This window comes from Ciconia boyciana, chromosome 23 (assembly GCF_034638445.1).
Source record: "Ciconia boyciana chromosome 23, ASM3463844v1, whole genome shotgun sequence".
In the NCBI taxonomy this organism is placed as follows: Eukaryota; Metazoa; Chordata; class Aves; order Ciconiiformes; family Ciconiidae; genus Ciconia; species Ciconia boyciana.
Window position 1 is genome coordinate 6,706,105 of NC_132956.1, and position 16,320 is coordinate 6,722,424.

The following is a 16,320-nucleotide window of genomic DNA, read 5'->3' on the forward strand; positions in this document are numbered from 1 at the left end:
TCACAGTGAAGGGGATGGCGATGTCCATCCCCAACCCTCACGCCTCCCAGCCTTGCCCGCTCCCCATTGGTACCCGCATGCCCCCCTCGACCTGTCTGTTTTGACACAGGATGGGGGAGGCAGATTTGGGACGAGGGCAACAGGGAGCTGCGTGCCCTGCAGCGGCGGCGCGGGGGCTGCGAGTGAGCCGCGGCGGGGAACGCGTGGGTGTGTGCAGGCAGGGCTGTATATCCAGTCTGGCAGAGGGTGTGCCTGCTCACACACCGGGGAGCCGAGCCGGGAGCAGGAGCCCTGAGACACCCTTGGCTGGGGGACGTATGGCAAGGAGGGGTTCAGGAGATTAACCCCAGCACGAGACGCGTTTGTGGTCTCCTTGTGCCGTGTGTGGTCAGGCGAAGTGCAGCCCCCTCACCCCCCCAGCCCCACGGTCTGCTTGCAGCCATGCTTCACTCTCCACTGAAAACAGCGTTGGCGTATGAATGTTTCCAAGACCAGGCCAGCTCCACTCTGGCTCTGCCCTCGGACCACAAGCTGAAAACTAAGGGCACGGGAAAACAGCGGGTCCAAGAGCAAGTGATGATGACAGTGAAGCGGCAGAAGCAAAAGTCATCTGTGTCGTCGAGCGTGGGCCACTCCAACCGAGGTAAAATCCCACTGCGTTCTGGACAGCAAGGGGGTCCCCTCTGGGGACAGAGCAGCTGCTATGGGGTGCTTTTGTGGGGTTTTGTTTGTGGGGAACAGACCAGTTCGTGTCTCTCATGGGTTACCCCAGGCAGGGGATGCCGAGGTCTCTTGTACTGGATGGAAGAGTTAGGACAAGACGCAGAGCTGGATGCATCGACTCCCTCCCGGGTGGAGCTGATCTCCCGGGAGTACTGCACTGCTCCACATCCCTGAGGCACTTGGACATTTCAGTGTGGTGCTAATAACCATTTTTTCCCTGGCTCTAAAGCTGGAGTAGCTGCCTAACTTTTGCAAATCCTTCCTCTGCGAGTGCCCCCATGGTTGGAATCTTCCACCAGACCCGACCCCTCCTGTGGATGGCCAAAGCTAACAGCGTTGCTCTTGCACCATGCCATGGGGCTGGGAGCTTGCTGTCTCCTGAGCTTTGCGGCAGGTGGAGAGCAGGCAGCTCTGCCTACACACAGGACACAAACCTGGGCTTGGGATTCACCTCTGAAGCTCCCAGCACGTCTCCCATTTGCAGGCTGAGAAGTGTGGGAGCCTCCGGGACACCCCAGTGTGAGTGGTAGGAAGGAGATGAGTTAGAAGGAGAGATGTCCTTTCTTTACCGCAGTGGCTTGCGTTGGTTCAGTGGAGATGCTTCGCAGCACCCTCCATTTTGCAGATGGGTGGAAAGGGGTGTAGGGGTCTGGGCAGCTGGTCCACCTCCATGCACTGAGTCTGTGCCATAGAAAGCAAGCAATCAGCTGAGTCCTGGAGCCATGTTTCTGACCGGAATACCTTCCTTTTTGGGTCAAGGCTTGGCAAATGGCAAAATGGTTCTTCATTGTCCTTGCGTCTGGAGAAAGCTGATTTGGAGGTAAACCCCAGCTTTCCCCAACCAGGAGCTGCAAACCTAGAGGGTTGCAACAGCCACAGTGCAAAACCTCCTGGCTCTCGGAGATGCTTTCGCCAGCAGCTGCAGCGAGCTTGCTGGCCTGGCTGAGTTCACTGGGAAGAGGAAAGCCTGAGGCTTTGGGGAGAGAGGGGTGCCAGGGCTGGGACTGAACCATTCAGCCGCGTCTGGAGTGAGCAGCATGTAGAGGGGCGTTTGCTGGAAATCTGGGTGAGCTGGGCCAGTCTCTGCCATGTCTTTTGGGGACTATGGCTTGCCCGGCAGCTTTTCCAAGCTGGATCATGAGGCTGAATCCAGCGCTGGTGAGGTGTCATGGTCCAGAAACATGTTTGGGGCTGGTTTACCGAGAGAAGCTGGGTGGCACTAGGCTGCTGGGTGAAGAGTCGAGGTGGTGCTCCCATAGGAACCATCCTGGCTGTATGCATTGCAATTGCTGCGATGGAGGGAATAGAGCAGCTTCATGGTGGATGCCATGTATGCAGTGACCCATGATGGGCACTGCCAGGAACAAATCTCTGCTTTCTCTTTTTTTGTGTGTTTGTGGACATAGACTCCAAGGGGTGGGTGGGGGACGGGGCAAGGAGAGCTTTCTTCTGCTACCAAAATGGGAGATGTAAATCTCCTCCTACCTCAGGAGGGTTTACTGCTTAAGGTGTTATGGTGCCAGACCTGACAAAGTAAAATACAAACCAGGATGAGACAAGAGGCTCTGGATCGGGATCGGGGCACTGCCAGCCTCTCTTTCCAGTGGAGGAGTATTTCAAGGGGAAGCGGGCAGAGGGATGTCTCCCACTGCTGCCCATAGGCAGGAAGGAAGGGAGGCAGAGGGGGATTATTCTGCTTGGAGAGGAGCCCAGGTGAAACTCTGAGAAAGGAAAAAAAACAAAAAAGCAAATTCCCAAGCTGCCCGTCTCTGCTCAACAGGCTGAAGCTAAACCCCTCCTCCAGACACTTGTGGAAATGTCTGGGAATGGGAATTGTGTGGAAATGTGCAGCTCTGGTTTCTGTGTCCCAGGGAAGCTGAGTCACATCCAGCTCCCAGGAGCTGCCTGAAAACATGGGGCCAAAGCCCTTCTGTTCCCACCACGGGGAGGCTGGCCAGTATGAAGGTCCTGATGGCTGACTCACCCCAGCAGCTGGTCTCTCAGTGCATTTCTGAACGGAATCCCAGAAGGACAAGAAGTTGCCATTTATTCTTGGGGTTTTCTCCTGGGTTGAAGCCTGAGAGGGTCAGGCTAAACTTTCAAGTATTGATTTTTACTGCTGTTGGTCCAAAGGTTAGCTGAGCAGACCTAGTGAGAAGCATTAATGTTTCCTACAAATACGCTACATGGGTCTGTCAGGCGTGGATGTCTGCCTGTTGAAATGCTCCTCCAACATCAGCTACCTGCATTCCCCCATGATTTCTCAGAGATGTTGCTCAAAGGCAGCACAAGCTGGGGAATTCACAAAGCCCCTTGATAAATGTTGGAGTGCTTTGTTCCCTCTGCACCCATTTTCCTGAGTGTGTCTGCTTAGGTGTTGGTCTATGTCCAGCCATCTGTTGCTGCATTTTGATCTGTGGTTTGAGCAGGAGCTGAAGCACGGTGCAGAGCTTCCTCCAGCTTCAGGAATGCATGTGCCTGTGTATGTAGGACAGGAAGCATGGACATGGACCCATCTTGCATGTAGCAGGGATGGGCGTTGTATTCCATAACTGGAGTTTCTTTAGATGGTCATCAGACGTTCCCTCAATGTCCTGCTAATTGATGGATACATAAAACTAGTTGGTTATTTGGAGTCCAGCAGATCAAGGCATTGTGGCCACTTTCTGAAGATCTGGTGTCACCCAACATGTGCACAAGCCACAGCAGGGCAATGTGATCCATCTAGGCTCAAACTGGTGTGCACTGGGGTAGGGCAGTGAGCAGAAACCAGTTGCAAGAAGCATAATCCTGCACCCACAGTGTGGCCTTTTCTCAGCACAGCAATTATGGGTGTTTCCAAGGATGGCTGTAGAGTTTTGGGTCTGTGGAGTCTACCCTCCTTGGGTTTTGGGTCTGTAGGGCCTGCCCTAGGGCATATCTGCCCTTCTCACCATGGGAATAGCTAACTGGATGGCTCCCTCTGAATTTGTGAGTAATGCAAATTTCCAGGGAAAATGAATTTCAGTGGCATGGCAGGAGAAAAGGCCAGGCCAAGCTGAACCAGCTCCTCGTAGCCAACAGTGCTAGTCTGCAAAGTCCTCTGGCTAAAGAAAAGTTTTGCCAGTGACTTGTCACTGGCTGGCAGGGTATAGCAGGGAGCAAAGATCTGAGGAAACCCAACTGAGGAGTGTCGTATCCAACTGTCTCATGGCTGAGCTGTCACTTAGAGGTTTGCTATGCTGGCTGTGGCTGAGAGGGGAGAAATCCCACCTAGCTCTAATGGGATCCCACCTAGCTCTAATGGAGGTCATTACCCTGATGTGAAGGAAAGAGGAGATTTTTGGGGATAGTAAGTCTTTTGAAGACTTCTGTAACCTTTCCCCAGCATGAGATGATTTAGTAAAAGCCATCCACTCTCCCACAAACCTTATATTACTGGCATAGAAAAAAACCCCAAAACCCTTTCGCTCATAGGCCAGAAGGCAGAAATTAAGTTTGGTCATTCCTGCAAGAATCTAAACTTCTGGGATTTCACTAACACTTCTCTCATAGGAGGCGTCCAGGCTTTGCTTTATGCCTCCCACAGGCCCTCTTCTCTTACTACATTTTTCCTATGTTTAATCATCCTTACTGTTTTAAAGCTGTGCATAGTTTATTATTTGACTCGTCTAGCCTGCACTACCAGTGACTGGTTCTTGTCTTGCCTTTCCCTGCCACAGATTAATATTTATTAACATGCATCCATTTCCACAATACTCCCTGTTATCTTTGTGTGTCCAGCTGAAGTCTTTAACTGTCGTGCTTGAAAAATAGCACTTTTAACACAATTCTCCTTGCCATCAGTCTCTTAGCTTCAAGGGGTGTAAAGTTGCCTTTGAAGAAAGTAAATAACTCATCAAGCACAGACGTATTGGGTTAGGTGGAAGTCTCAGTTTGCTCTGCAATGATCAATAACAGCTATAGAGAGGAGGATGAGGGCAAGGTGAGCATGTAGTGGGGCTCACAGTGATTAAGTGCAAGATCTTGCAATTGTTACCTGTTGTAGTTAGATTATACCCTCGTGAACTGTCCCACTGAAGTTAAATGAGATTTTAGATTGACCGAGTTTTGAAGGAAATGCCTTGGGGGAATGGCAATTTGGGGGTGGGAGACAAGGCCCAGCCAGTGCCTGAGCAGCCCTCAGGGGTATTTTCTGCCCACAACCATGGTCGCTGGGAAGCTGTGCTTCATCTGAGTGATTCTTATCTATGTCTTTTCTGCCTCTGTCTCATCTGTTATCTACTACTAATGCAGGGGTTTTAATTGGCTCTGTGTTTGTTCAAGTGCAAGTGGGCACTTCAGAGACCTAAACAGCTGCTTGGTTGACAACAAATGGGACACAGACATAGGGACATAGCTAGAAAAAAGCACCAGGGAGGCATCTCCCCCAAAGAGCATTTCCACCCCTGCCAAAATGTTTTTTTCAGGAGACAGTCTGTTTTCATCCCAGATTCTCAGGACCTGTGACCAGCTTGTATGGTCTTTACCCTCGAGGTGGTTGAAAAGAGGAATATCCCTCCTCTCCCCAGGGGCTGGTGATACACCTCCAAGCTGGCTCTCAAGATGAATGAGGCAGAGAAGTGTCTAAACTTGCAGGACTAAACAAAGATGATGTTTTCTTTAGCCACCTTGGTCAGAAAATCCCCAGGTTCTTTCTGGCCTTCAGACTCAGCTCTCCAAGCAGTAAATCACAGTTGCATGGGTGGCAGGCTTCTCCAACCAGCAAGGCGACTTCAAAATGCCTTGAACATTTGAGGTTATATATAATTATATATTTATAAGCTCTTATATACAAGTTCTTGGAGGTGAAGGCAACTCTTCAACAACTGAAGAACATAAACTTGCATGAACTGCCTGGTCTCTTGAATTTGGCCGTCTAGTGGTGAATTTATAGAAGAAAAGTAAACATGTGCCTAAACTGCCTTATTTTTGGTGTCTCCTTGTTCAATCCCAGAGTCTTTAGTGCAAGAATGCATCCTGAAGGGAAAAGCATGGTGCCCAGGGAAGACTGGTCAGATTAACCTGTGAGTCATGCCCAGAAACCCTTTCTTCTAACTGCTCACTCACAGTGTCAGTAAAATGCTCCCAGGTACTCCCACCTGCAGTTACAAGGTGTTTGCACAGAACAAGAGGTTGATTGTAAGAAGGAATTCCCAGGAAACTGTTATCATGGCATTGATTCACCTTTCTGCTCAGAACTATTATTACTAACTCTGTTCCCTGGTGAACCTACCTGGCCCAAACTTACCATTTCAAGCCCTGCCTTGCTTCTGCTGAAGCCCAAAACTAGTGTCCTGATCTGAGTTTCTGGGAAATTCCAGGGTGGGGAGGGAAGCACAAGGTGAAGGGCACAGTTGAATTGTATCTCCCATTGCATGTCGATGGCCATTTCCTTGCCTCATCAGCAGGGATATATAAGTGCAACCTAATGTATATGAAGCAATCAGGGCTGGAGAGATATTAATAGGGAACGATGCCCACCAAGTCTCTAGACTATGGAAAACGAGATTGTGTGATTTTCTGCACAAGTGTATGTCTGTGAAACTACTCTGCTGTTGCTTATTCTGCATTCAGTGATGTTCTTCAGATGCTGCCATCCATGCAGTCTTGCTCTCTTGTTGACAATAGAAAGCAAATCTCATTATTATACCGCATCTACGGGAATCATCTTCCTGAGAAAAATGCAAGAAATTTTAGCCACAAACCAAATCACCATAACAGGTTCTGGATGCCTCAGGCAAGGCAATAAACTAGATTTATTCTAAGGATCAGTGGCTGTAGAAGACCTGAGTGGCTTCAGGGCCTTTGTGGTCGAGCTTATCCAGTTTATCTAAGAGATGAGTCTTATCAAACAATCAGAGAGATTAGGATATTTCTGACATTACCCACCAGTTTAGGTGCATAACTTAAGACAGGTAAGTCCTGATTTTGTACTTTGTCAGACATTCAGAGCTTCCCCTGGAAGTTAATTGGAGTGTAGGGTTTGCACTTCCTCATAACGGGACTTGGGATGCCACAATTATTGAGCGCTTTTGAAAACAAAACTTAAATGACTTTAAACTCTTTTGGACCATCTGAAGGGGGTTAAGGGAATTCCAGCATGGAAAGAGAATGACTTGCTTCTTTTTTTCTTGTAGTGATGAATGTAGCATTGAGTAAAATACTTTTAGAGGGATCCAAAATTGCACTGCCAAGGGCTATTGGTGAGAGACAGCTGGAAGAACTTTTAGTAGGGCTGGGACAGGTAAATCCAAATACTCTGAATAAAGCACTGAGAAATAGTAGAAATGGCTGATCAGTTCCTCCCAATCCAAGATATTTGCATCTTTACAAAATGTATCTGAGATCTAGTCTCACGTATCTCCCCAGCGCCCCCAAAATAATGATGAAGCTTAATACATTTTCAGGGAAAGAAAGTAAAAATACCCGGAGTGATCTTTTAGAGACTGGAGATTGAAATTTAAGGCAGGGCAATTATGCTTTTTAGTGTTTGACTATTTCAGATCCCCAGGTGTTAAATAGACTCAATCATCATTTACCCATCATGTTTGTTATTTACTATTTATTGAATTTAGCAAGCCTTACTCAGCCTGCTTGTGTTGATGTGATTGTTAGTATTCAGACCAGGAAAGCGAGACTGGCAAAAGGGTCAGGGTAGGTTTTGCCTTCAGAGAAGAGGCAAATTTTATTTACCTCCAAGTCAGAATAGAGGAAGTATGTTCCAGGTTCAGACCTTCCAGGATGTGTAGCACAAAATATCATCCAGTTCCTCTCATATAGCAAAGACCTAACGCATTGGCCCCATCTCTGACCCTGTCTGCTCTTGTCCACTGTAGATTTTATGGCACTTGGTCTTTTGTGTTGAAAACCTTAGGCTGTTGCTTGTGGTCTGAGGGCTGGAGTTTCCAAGAGCTCTTCTGAAATGAACATCTTCTATAAGTTGCCTGCAATGGCAAAGGCTCAACTTACTGCCCATCTTTCCTATGTTCCTGTTAAGGTTTTTAACTCTGTTGTTCTTCAGTAACTAAACTCACTGGAAAAAAGAGTGCTATGCTCTGAAGGGGTGCCTGCTGGGACCGCTTTCTCCTGCTGACCATGCTTTTTCCATTTACAGGTTCCATGTACGATGGTTTAGCTGATGGTTATGGCTATGGAACATCCCGAGGCAGCTATTACGCCAAAACCCAAACAGGAAACAGCAGCTGGGGATATCCGGTAAGATACTCTTTTATCTGGGAACTGTGGCATGCTCTTGAGGTAACCTGTACAGAAAGCACCCTCTAGCAGAAGCAGTCATGTAGCAAGGTCATAGCACTTCAGGAACTTGCCTAAGAGAGATTATGCCTGGCTATGGCTATCGTAGAAAGTAATTCAATGCAATGGAAGAGGATGATCAAGGACCCTATATCTATGATGATGTCTGTGGTTGAGGATTTTAGTGTGGACAAGATTTAGTTTGGTTTTGTGGATTAATATCCACACTGCACAAGAAGTTTGAAGCTGTCTGAAGGATCAGTCATGGGTTCAGACTCTTACAACTCAGTTCAAGTTTAGAGCACATCCATTGCTCACCTGGAACACTTTCTATTTTTTTTTCCACGTACCAAAACGTCTCTGTGACAGCGTTAACATGGTTGCGTGGTGATGATCAGGGGATTTGCATTATAGCTGTGTTGCTATTCCCAATCTCAGTGCTAGTGCAGACCCTTTTCATATATTCCCTGAGCTTGGAAAAGCTTGGTGGTCCACTTGTCCCATAGCTATTTCCAAAGAAAATATTACAGATTTCCAGAAAAAGCACAGGTGAGATAGTACTTGTCTTTGTGCAATGTGAGTTTATACATCCCACAGAGGTCCTGGTCTTGTCCTTGGTGACAGACTCTTGGTACACTGGGAATCACTCTAAACCACTCTGTCATCTACTGGGACAACTTGTGCTCGTGTTGCCCCTCCACCTCAGACCTGTATGCTGTTCTTCCTTGGTTTTCATCAGCTATAAAGGAGCAATTGACATATCTGGGATTTGAATATGGGAAAAAGAAAGGGCTCCTTTCAACAACTCTGGGACTGCAAAGCAGCTCCCTGTCAACCATCAAAGGGTTGAACCAGGAAAGGTGCTTATGTTGGCTTCAAGCACGCAGACAGAGGGTTGAAGGTTTTCCTGGTAGTTACCAGATCCTCTGCCTGTTCATAGCATCAGCATTCCTCAGCTTCAGAAAGATTTATCTGTTGTCTTTCTTAATGGCCTTGGTGTAGCATGCTTGCTTCAAGGCAGCGATGTCACTTGCTAGGTTTGCATCACTGGGTTTGCTACCTACTGCATGTTCAGTAGGAAGGACTGGGAGGACTGGCATGTCTTTGAAATTTTTATTTACAGACTGTCTGTTGACTTGTTTCAATGTCCTTTGCTGAGCTGGTTAAATCCTAGACAGCGGTGTTTCTTCCTGGTCTAAGACCAAAAGGGTGGCTATGATGGGTCAGAGCAGAGGTCCATCCAGCCAAGTGTCCTGACTCCATCACTAAGGCAGTGATGGGTCCCTGCAGAAGGGTCAAAGCATGGTAAGCAGGCAGTGATGCATCCCAGAGTGTTTCTGTGACCAACAGAAATTTGCAGCTGAGGGACCTCCTGAGCCAGAGGTGGAGTCTCTGAGCTTCAGAAGTCAAATGATTGTGATGTTTTGTTTCAATGATATATTGCTGTTTGTCTATTGTGATTCCTGAACGGAGTTTGTTATGCTTTGTCTAAGCAAAACTGCTCTGTTCCAGCCATTCAGTAGTTTCTAGATTTTTTTTTTTTGTTAAAGAGAGAGGAAGCTAAGCCCCAGCTCTGCAGTTGCCCCTCTAGCTCATGTTCATGCTGGCAAGGTGGTACTGCAGCTAGTGTTGCTGGTGTGAGGATTATTGTTTAATTTTGTTCATTCCTGATCTTCTTCCCAATCACTACGACAGCTGGACAAATGCTAGGTAGTTAGAAATGCCACTGGCTGCTGGGGATTTTAGTTCAGCAGTGTTGGCGTTTTGGTGAACAGCTTGCAAGATGATTATGAAGATCAGGGCCTCCATTAGACACCATAGAGTACCGTGGACACAGCAGTTCAGTCACTTCTGGTTCACCATGGACTTACGCAGCTCATGGCTTTTCTCTGAAGGGCTCTTCTGCATTTACTGATGAGGGAAGGTCTTTCTCCAAACCTAAGTGTCTTACATGCCTTTCATTCTAGAAATTTTTGGTAAAGGTCTTCAGGACCTGGGCTACTTTAGAAAAAGGGACTGGGACTTGTGAAGGATTCACAGTAAAATTTGTCTTACCTAACTGTGTCTATCTGAAAATCAGCCATTTAGTCTTAACAAGTCATCTAGACTCCTCCCATAGCCAACAAAGAGAGAGGTATGAGGAGGTGACTCATCTCCTCTATCTTGGAGATCTGTCAGGTCAGGATGAATCAGCCCCTCTGGATGCCTATCTCCTTCCACTGGTAGCTGGATCAGAGCAGTCACCTAACAGGTAGATGACTGCAGTTAGGGGCGATGAGTCCCAAGTGCCATTGGCACATTGGAACATATAACCTCAAGCCTAAATCTGCTTAACAAGCTTAACAGACATCATACTCCCCAACCACACCAAGGAACCTCCTCCATTGTGCTGATTCCAGAAAAGTATTAAAGGTTTACACACATCCATGAGCAGCCTCCAGCTTGGGTTAACTTTAACTTTTGTCTACGGACTTATTTGAAGCCTGTGCAGGTTCTAGGCATTCTAAAAAATATTTCCTATTTGTAATTCCTGGGTTGTAAGACATGAAAACAAAGATAAAGCAAATCTATTTTTGAAGACAAAATTGCTGGACTTCTTTCCAGCTGGAGATGGTGCTGTGAGTGTTTCTGAGAAGTCGCAAAGTCCTTTGAGATGCACAGGCAAATTCAGATATTTCAGGGAAATGACCCAGTATAGTATTCAGAAAAATTACTTACTCTTAATACTTCTGGAGTTAAAAAGGTGTAACAGGCAATCTATGTCCATGTTGCTGCTCCACAGCACCTGCAGCTTAGACGGCTCTTAGATTGCCTTAATCGAAGGCATTGCCTTAGATGGTGACTCTAAATGACAGGAGGTATCCTGTCTCACCCACAGCTCCTGAAAACTATTATTCCTATTATTCCTTTTGTCTTGTTTTGTGTCTTCTTGGAAACCTCAAGCTTTTTGCTTCTGAGTTTTCTTCCCAACCTTATGATACTGATGTTCAAATATTAGAGCAAAAGAAATTACAGATCTGGAGGAAGAGCTCTCTCTGGATCAGTCAACATTTCTGACTAAAACCTTTGATTTACCCATTATTAAAGACTATTTTCTGTTTATTCCTCTTGTGGAGTGCCTTGTTTGTAGCATCACTGTAACTAGCACTGCAATTAGTGTGGGTAATACTGCCATCAGTGGGACGACTCCAGAAACAGGCACTCTGAGGGCAGGAGGTTTGCACTTGGCTGCAGTGTCTCCTTGGCTCATGCGTCAGGGGCTGGTTCAGCCTTCAGAGATGAAGTCCCCAGACCCATTTGCACAGTGACCATGGTGGGATGCAGTAATGGGTGCATTAGTGACTGCAAACCTCTCTGTGTTAGGTGATCTTTCAATCCAGGTGCTGTTGAGCCCAGAAGACCCTTAGAGACATTTGCCACGCTACTGACAATGTGAGTTATGAGTGGCCACCAGTTCCCAAAGCCGTACGACCGCAGGAGTTGGCTATGCCGTGTCCTGATGTAAGGCCTGACAGTGCCTGAGGTCCCACAGAAGGTACAGTGGTGACCACAATTTACACAGACAAACCTGAGGGAGGTTTAAGTAAGCAAAACTGGGCACCTGGAGCAGTGCAGTCATGGCAGGAGAAGTCTCAGCGGGAGCTGCACCCTTGACTCTGACACCTCAATACCACCCCAAAAATGGGATCTGTTCAGCACTGGGCTCAAAGCCACTGTCACAGTCTGGTGGCCCATGGGTTGCAGTGAGCGTGCTGTTCACCCCAACTGCAGGCACAGCTTTGGAGATGCACAGCCAAATCCTGAACACCAAGGGAAGGCAGCATGCGGAGCCAGGATGCATGCCGTCAGCAAAGACCCTCTGAGGCTTAATTCCCACCTGCAGCAATACTGCTCTTGCCTGGGTCTGCTGGGTTGGCAGGTCCGTCCCTGCTAGAGAGTCGGGGGGTTCCCAGGTCCCATGTCTGTTTTGGCACTGTCAAGATGGTGCAGTATCAGGACAAGGTGCAGAAGCACACCCAACCTCCCCGTGCTGCTGCTTCCACAAGAAGGAAATACACTGGCATGATGTGGGTGTAAGCGGCAGCGTGCTCCTGGCACTGCCCCGAACGAGGGACAAACAAGGCCCTGGTGTGCTGGGAAGGGAAGGAGGTGCCTCTCAGACGTTAGGGTGCTCTGCCTCCAACAGAGTGAGCAGATCATCATCCCCACAGAGCTGACCTCAGCCTGGGGCTTGTAGTGAGTAACATTTCTGAGAGCAGCCCTGCTCCCAGACCAAGTAATATTTGGCATGTCTGATGCTGCTCTGATTAAAGGAGTTAACTGAGTTGGATCCTGGCACATAACAGTTGGGGACCAGTGGCTACTGGGCCACCAGTGCTCACCACTGCTTTCCTCAGGCACCACTGCTGGGGTCTCGGGCTCTGTGCTGCACTGGCCCACCTGGCTTGGTTTCTGTAGCAATTACGTCCGTTATGGCACTAATGAAAAACATGCATTTTGGTGATCCCTCTGCACTAGAGACTGTATGTAGATTCTTAAACAAATGTTCTCTGTGGGAGAAAGTTGCAGGGCTTTCTCTCCCAAACACATTATCTGCATGAGAGGTGTTCGCCACGAGACGGGAACACTCCCTGCTATCCCTGGCTGGCTTTGCCTCTGTGAACAAAAATCTCTCATCATCAGTGGAAGCTTTGTTTCATAAGGATTTCAGGATAAAATTTGTCATTTGCTGTGATGACACATTCAAGTTTAAAAGAACCCCAAAAACAGAGTGGTTAGGGCAGTCTTATCAAACAAAACAAAGATTTATGGCTGTTGCACATCATTGCTCAGTCAGATCCTCGTCTCCCCGTGAGGTTTTGCAAGAGGCTTTATGCTTTGGAGTAGCAAGTTGGACATTACCTTCCCTGGCCAGAACAAACTGAACCATCAAGACCTATATCTGAGCTGCGTAAAGAACCAGATGAAAAAGCGTATGGAAAGGCAGCACCCAGGAGAGGTGGGAAAGAGCGTTTCAGAAATAGATAAACAATATATTTGCTGGTTTTGCAATTTTTCTCCCTGCAGTGGAGTGTGTAGCAGGCAGCAGCTAAAGCATTTCGCAAGTAGCATCAAGAGTTTTCCCCACCCATCACACAGGGTGGGACGCTGTCATGTTGCATTGCCTGTGCTTTGCCCTCCAGCCTGGGAGAAACCTGCTCCTGACGTGTTTATACGGAGTCCTTTACTTCTCTCTGTCTGCTGCTCTAGAAACAAACAAATTGCAAGGGAAAAAATTAGAGCTAGGTAATGAACTGATCGCGTCCTTAGATGCAGAAGTCAGAAACACCCAGTTATCTGGGAGGGCCTCCGACATGGAAAGGCAGCGCTGAGATCGGAGCGCGATTCCCTGGGCTGGTGCACCTCGCTCTGTGTTTCTACTTCTCTGGAAAGCGGGAGGAGGAGAGGAACTTTTCCTGTTAAACAAAAGGGTTTATGGAAGAAAAAGACAGAAAAGGACTCATGATCAATTATTGGGATAATGCTGTTTTGACTTTCTCTCTAGCACCAGTTTTATTCCAGTTGAAATAAGAGTATTTATTTATGTCTTGTGTGACTGTGGGATGTTCCAGTTGATGTTCCTAAAATGGTCCCATATTGCAGGCTGAGAACTGGTGATCCACAAATGCAGGTTGCATTTGTGAATCACTGGTGATCCATAAAGGCAGGTCTTTGCTGCTGCCAGTGAAGGAAAGCACTTACTCCTTGGGCCTGATAAGAGCACCCGTGCGCTATCAGTGCTCATCTTCGCTGCCTTTCCTCCCCGTGCCTTCCCTCCTTGTTTTAATATGAATGAACGGCTCCCAAGGCTTGGCCTCAAACATACAGGCTCATTTCACAGCAGGGAGGAGAAGTTCAGGCTAAAATTCAGGATGTTGGCGTTGCCCAGCTGCACATGAGCATCCTCCTGCATCCTATGAGTGCAGGCAACTGCCAGTGTGTGATGGTGTCTGGCTGAAAGGAGAGACCTACCAAGCTGCCCTGACCTCTCAGGTCCCATGGGGAGAAGTCTTGGTGACAGCCTGTACTCTTCTAAAATGGTTTCCAGATCTTGCAGTGCAGAGGGAATCACTGCTTTCTGTCTCCACCCTGCTTTGAGGGACTTCCTTGTCTTTTCCAGCATTTCTCTGCACTCCTAAAGGAGGAGGTGTGGACCTGGCCCACCTCCCCCATGCAAATACCCACAAGCAGTGGGCAGATGCAATTCAGGGTGTTAGGAAATCTGGGCAGTTTATGAGGTTTGAAGGTGAGAGACTGATTATTTCCTTTCACTAATGCTATTCTGCATAGGGAGAGCTCACTCTACACATGTAATGGCATCAGCAAAAGTTACGAGGTTGTTGTCAGGTGGCTCTTTAAACCACAGACTATGTAATAGCATCACCTTCACCTTCAGAGATGTCATCTCCTCCAGACAGCAGAATGCCACACTTCTACCTTGCTGTGCATCCTATCTCACTGATCGCTGCATCCAGTGAAGAGATAACAACACGGGGAACTCCATTCCCCTGGCTACATTTGCTCCAGTGTTAGAAGTGAAGGTCTTTGACTTAGCTTGGTGAACATCTGAAATGGGGACATAGGTTTTAGTCTGAGAAAACTGCTCTTAAAGCACAGATACGGCACTGCTGAGATCAAGAAGTGATCAGGTCAGCTATGTCTGTGCAAGGATTCACAGAGACTGTTTGGCAAGCAGGTCTGAAATCCGCTGAAGCTGGCAGGAGATTCCTCATCGATTTGGAGGCTTTGGATCAGGCTCCTACTGCAAAGAGGAATTCTAAGATACCAATTAGGTCCGTGCCACTTGAAAGAGATTAAAATGGGCTCAGCCAAGCATCTGGTAGAATCAGCAATAAAAGTCATGCACTGACTTTGGTAATGAGCTTCACATCACACGGGAACTATTTTCCCATGAGTTTGCAAAAGGCTTCCCCACCCTGCCAGGACCTGCACTGACTTGCCGCTCAGGGCTCCCTGTCTTTCCAAACAGGCGGTCGCTCTGCTTCACCCATCTCAGGGCTGGCAAGAAAGAGGACAATGCTATATGCCGCTATAAAACAAAGCAGGAAATACAGAATTGATAATTCTATATCTCTAAACACAGACACACTCACACCTTCCCCCGCCCGTTCTGCTGGCAGAGAGCCCATGTGAGTACACTGGAGAGCAAACAATAGCTTTAGATAAATAACAAGTTAGCATAGTTAGCTGAATTCGTTTCAGCAAATGCCCAGGGGCTCCATGGCTCTGCCAAGCTTCTGACAGCCCTACAAAATAATCCCAGCTTTTACTGACTCATAAAGAAAAACGACAGTGCTCACATCTAACAAGTTACTGCTCTGTCCTCCAGCCAGCCACTGCCAGCGGCAAGCCCTGGGAGTGGGTTCCCGCTCCACCACGCAGCAAAGTCCACCCTGCAGCAGCCTTGTCCCATCCTTCACTGTCCCGAGGGTTTCTGAACCCAGGAAAATGAAGAAAAAATGAGGATGATATCATCCTTAGAAGGACATACTCATCCGGAGTGGGGTACATCATGACTTCACAAAAGGTCACTTTACTGTTGCTGCATGCGTGCTGCATCCAAAGCAAAACCAGGACAGAGAGAACCTCTGTGCATGGCCATCCTGGAAATTTCAGTGGGCTTGCCCCACTGCCGGGGGAACCCCTGAAACTCCACACTTATCCATGTGCTTCATCCTTGCTCTTCTTATCGCATGCAAATTCTTCTTCCAAACCCCTGGGAGCTCTGCAGTATGCACCAAACCTGTTACCTGCTGTGCTACAGTACTAACAGGTTTTTTCTGTGTCCTCTGGAGTAAATGCAAAGAGCATTTGCTCCCCTTTTCTCCCCTTCCAGCAATTCACTTGTTTAGATGCAAACCTGCAGAACGAAAGTATGAAAACTGCTTCAGACTGGTGCTCAAATGACAGAGAAATCTGGGTATCGGGGTAGCTGGACTAAAGGGTTTCTTCTTATCCAGACGGCATGCCTGCTCTTTTAAAAGTTTTCAGCCGTTACCTGTGCAACTCTCTGGGACACAACAGAGAGGATTCACTGCATTCCTGAAGATCAGTTTGTTAATGGAAATATTTGGCTTAATTAATTAACATAATGACAATTCTGGAGAGTGTTGGAGACAGGAATGATGCTGAGTGTGCTCAGGGCTGGGATGAAGTTGGGGCAGAGCAGCGGGACTCAGGCTGAGCCTGCAGAGGATACCAATTTCTCTGTCATGTGGTGTTTCTAGTTTAGGAAATATGGATTTTTTTTCAGTGACATGA

At 47.6% G+C, this 16,320-nt stretch overlaps 1 protein-coding gene across 3 annotated transcripts in view; it reads left to right on the forward strand.

Annotated features, from left to right (window-relative positions):
- The first annotated feature begins 277 nt into the window (after positions 1-277).
- Positions 278-16,320, forward strand: part of PKP1 (plakophilin 1) — a 47,303-nt gene continuing 31,260 nt past the window's right edge. For all 3 annotated transcript variants that reach the window (XM_072844947.1, XM_072844948.1, XM_072844949.1), the window contains exons 1-2: positions 278-643; positions 7,859-7,959. In XM_072844947.1, the coding sequence (XP_072701048.1) occupies positions 442-643; positions 7,859-7,959 (303 nt within the window). In that variant the 5' untranslated portion in view covers positions 278-441. The remainder of the gene's footprint in view (positions 644-7,858; positions 7,960-16,320) is intronic.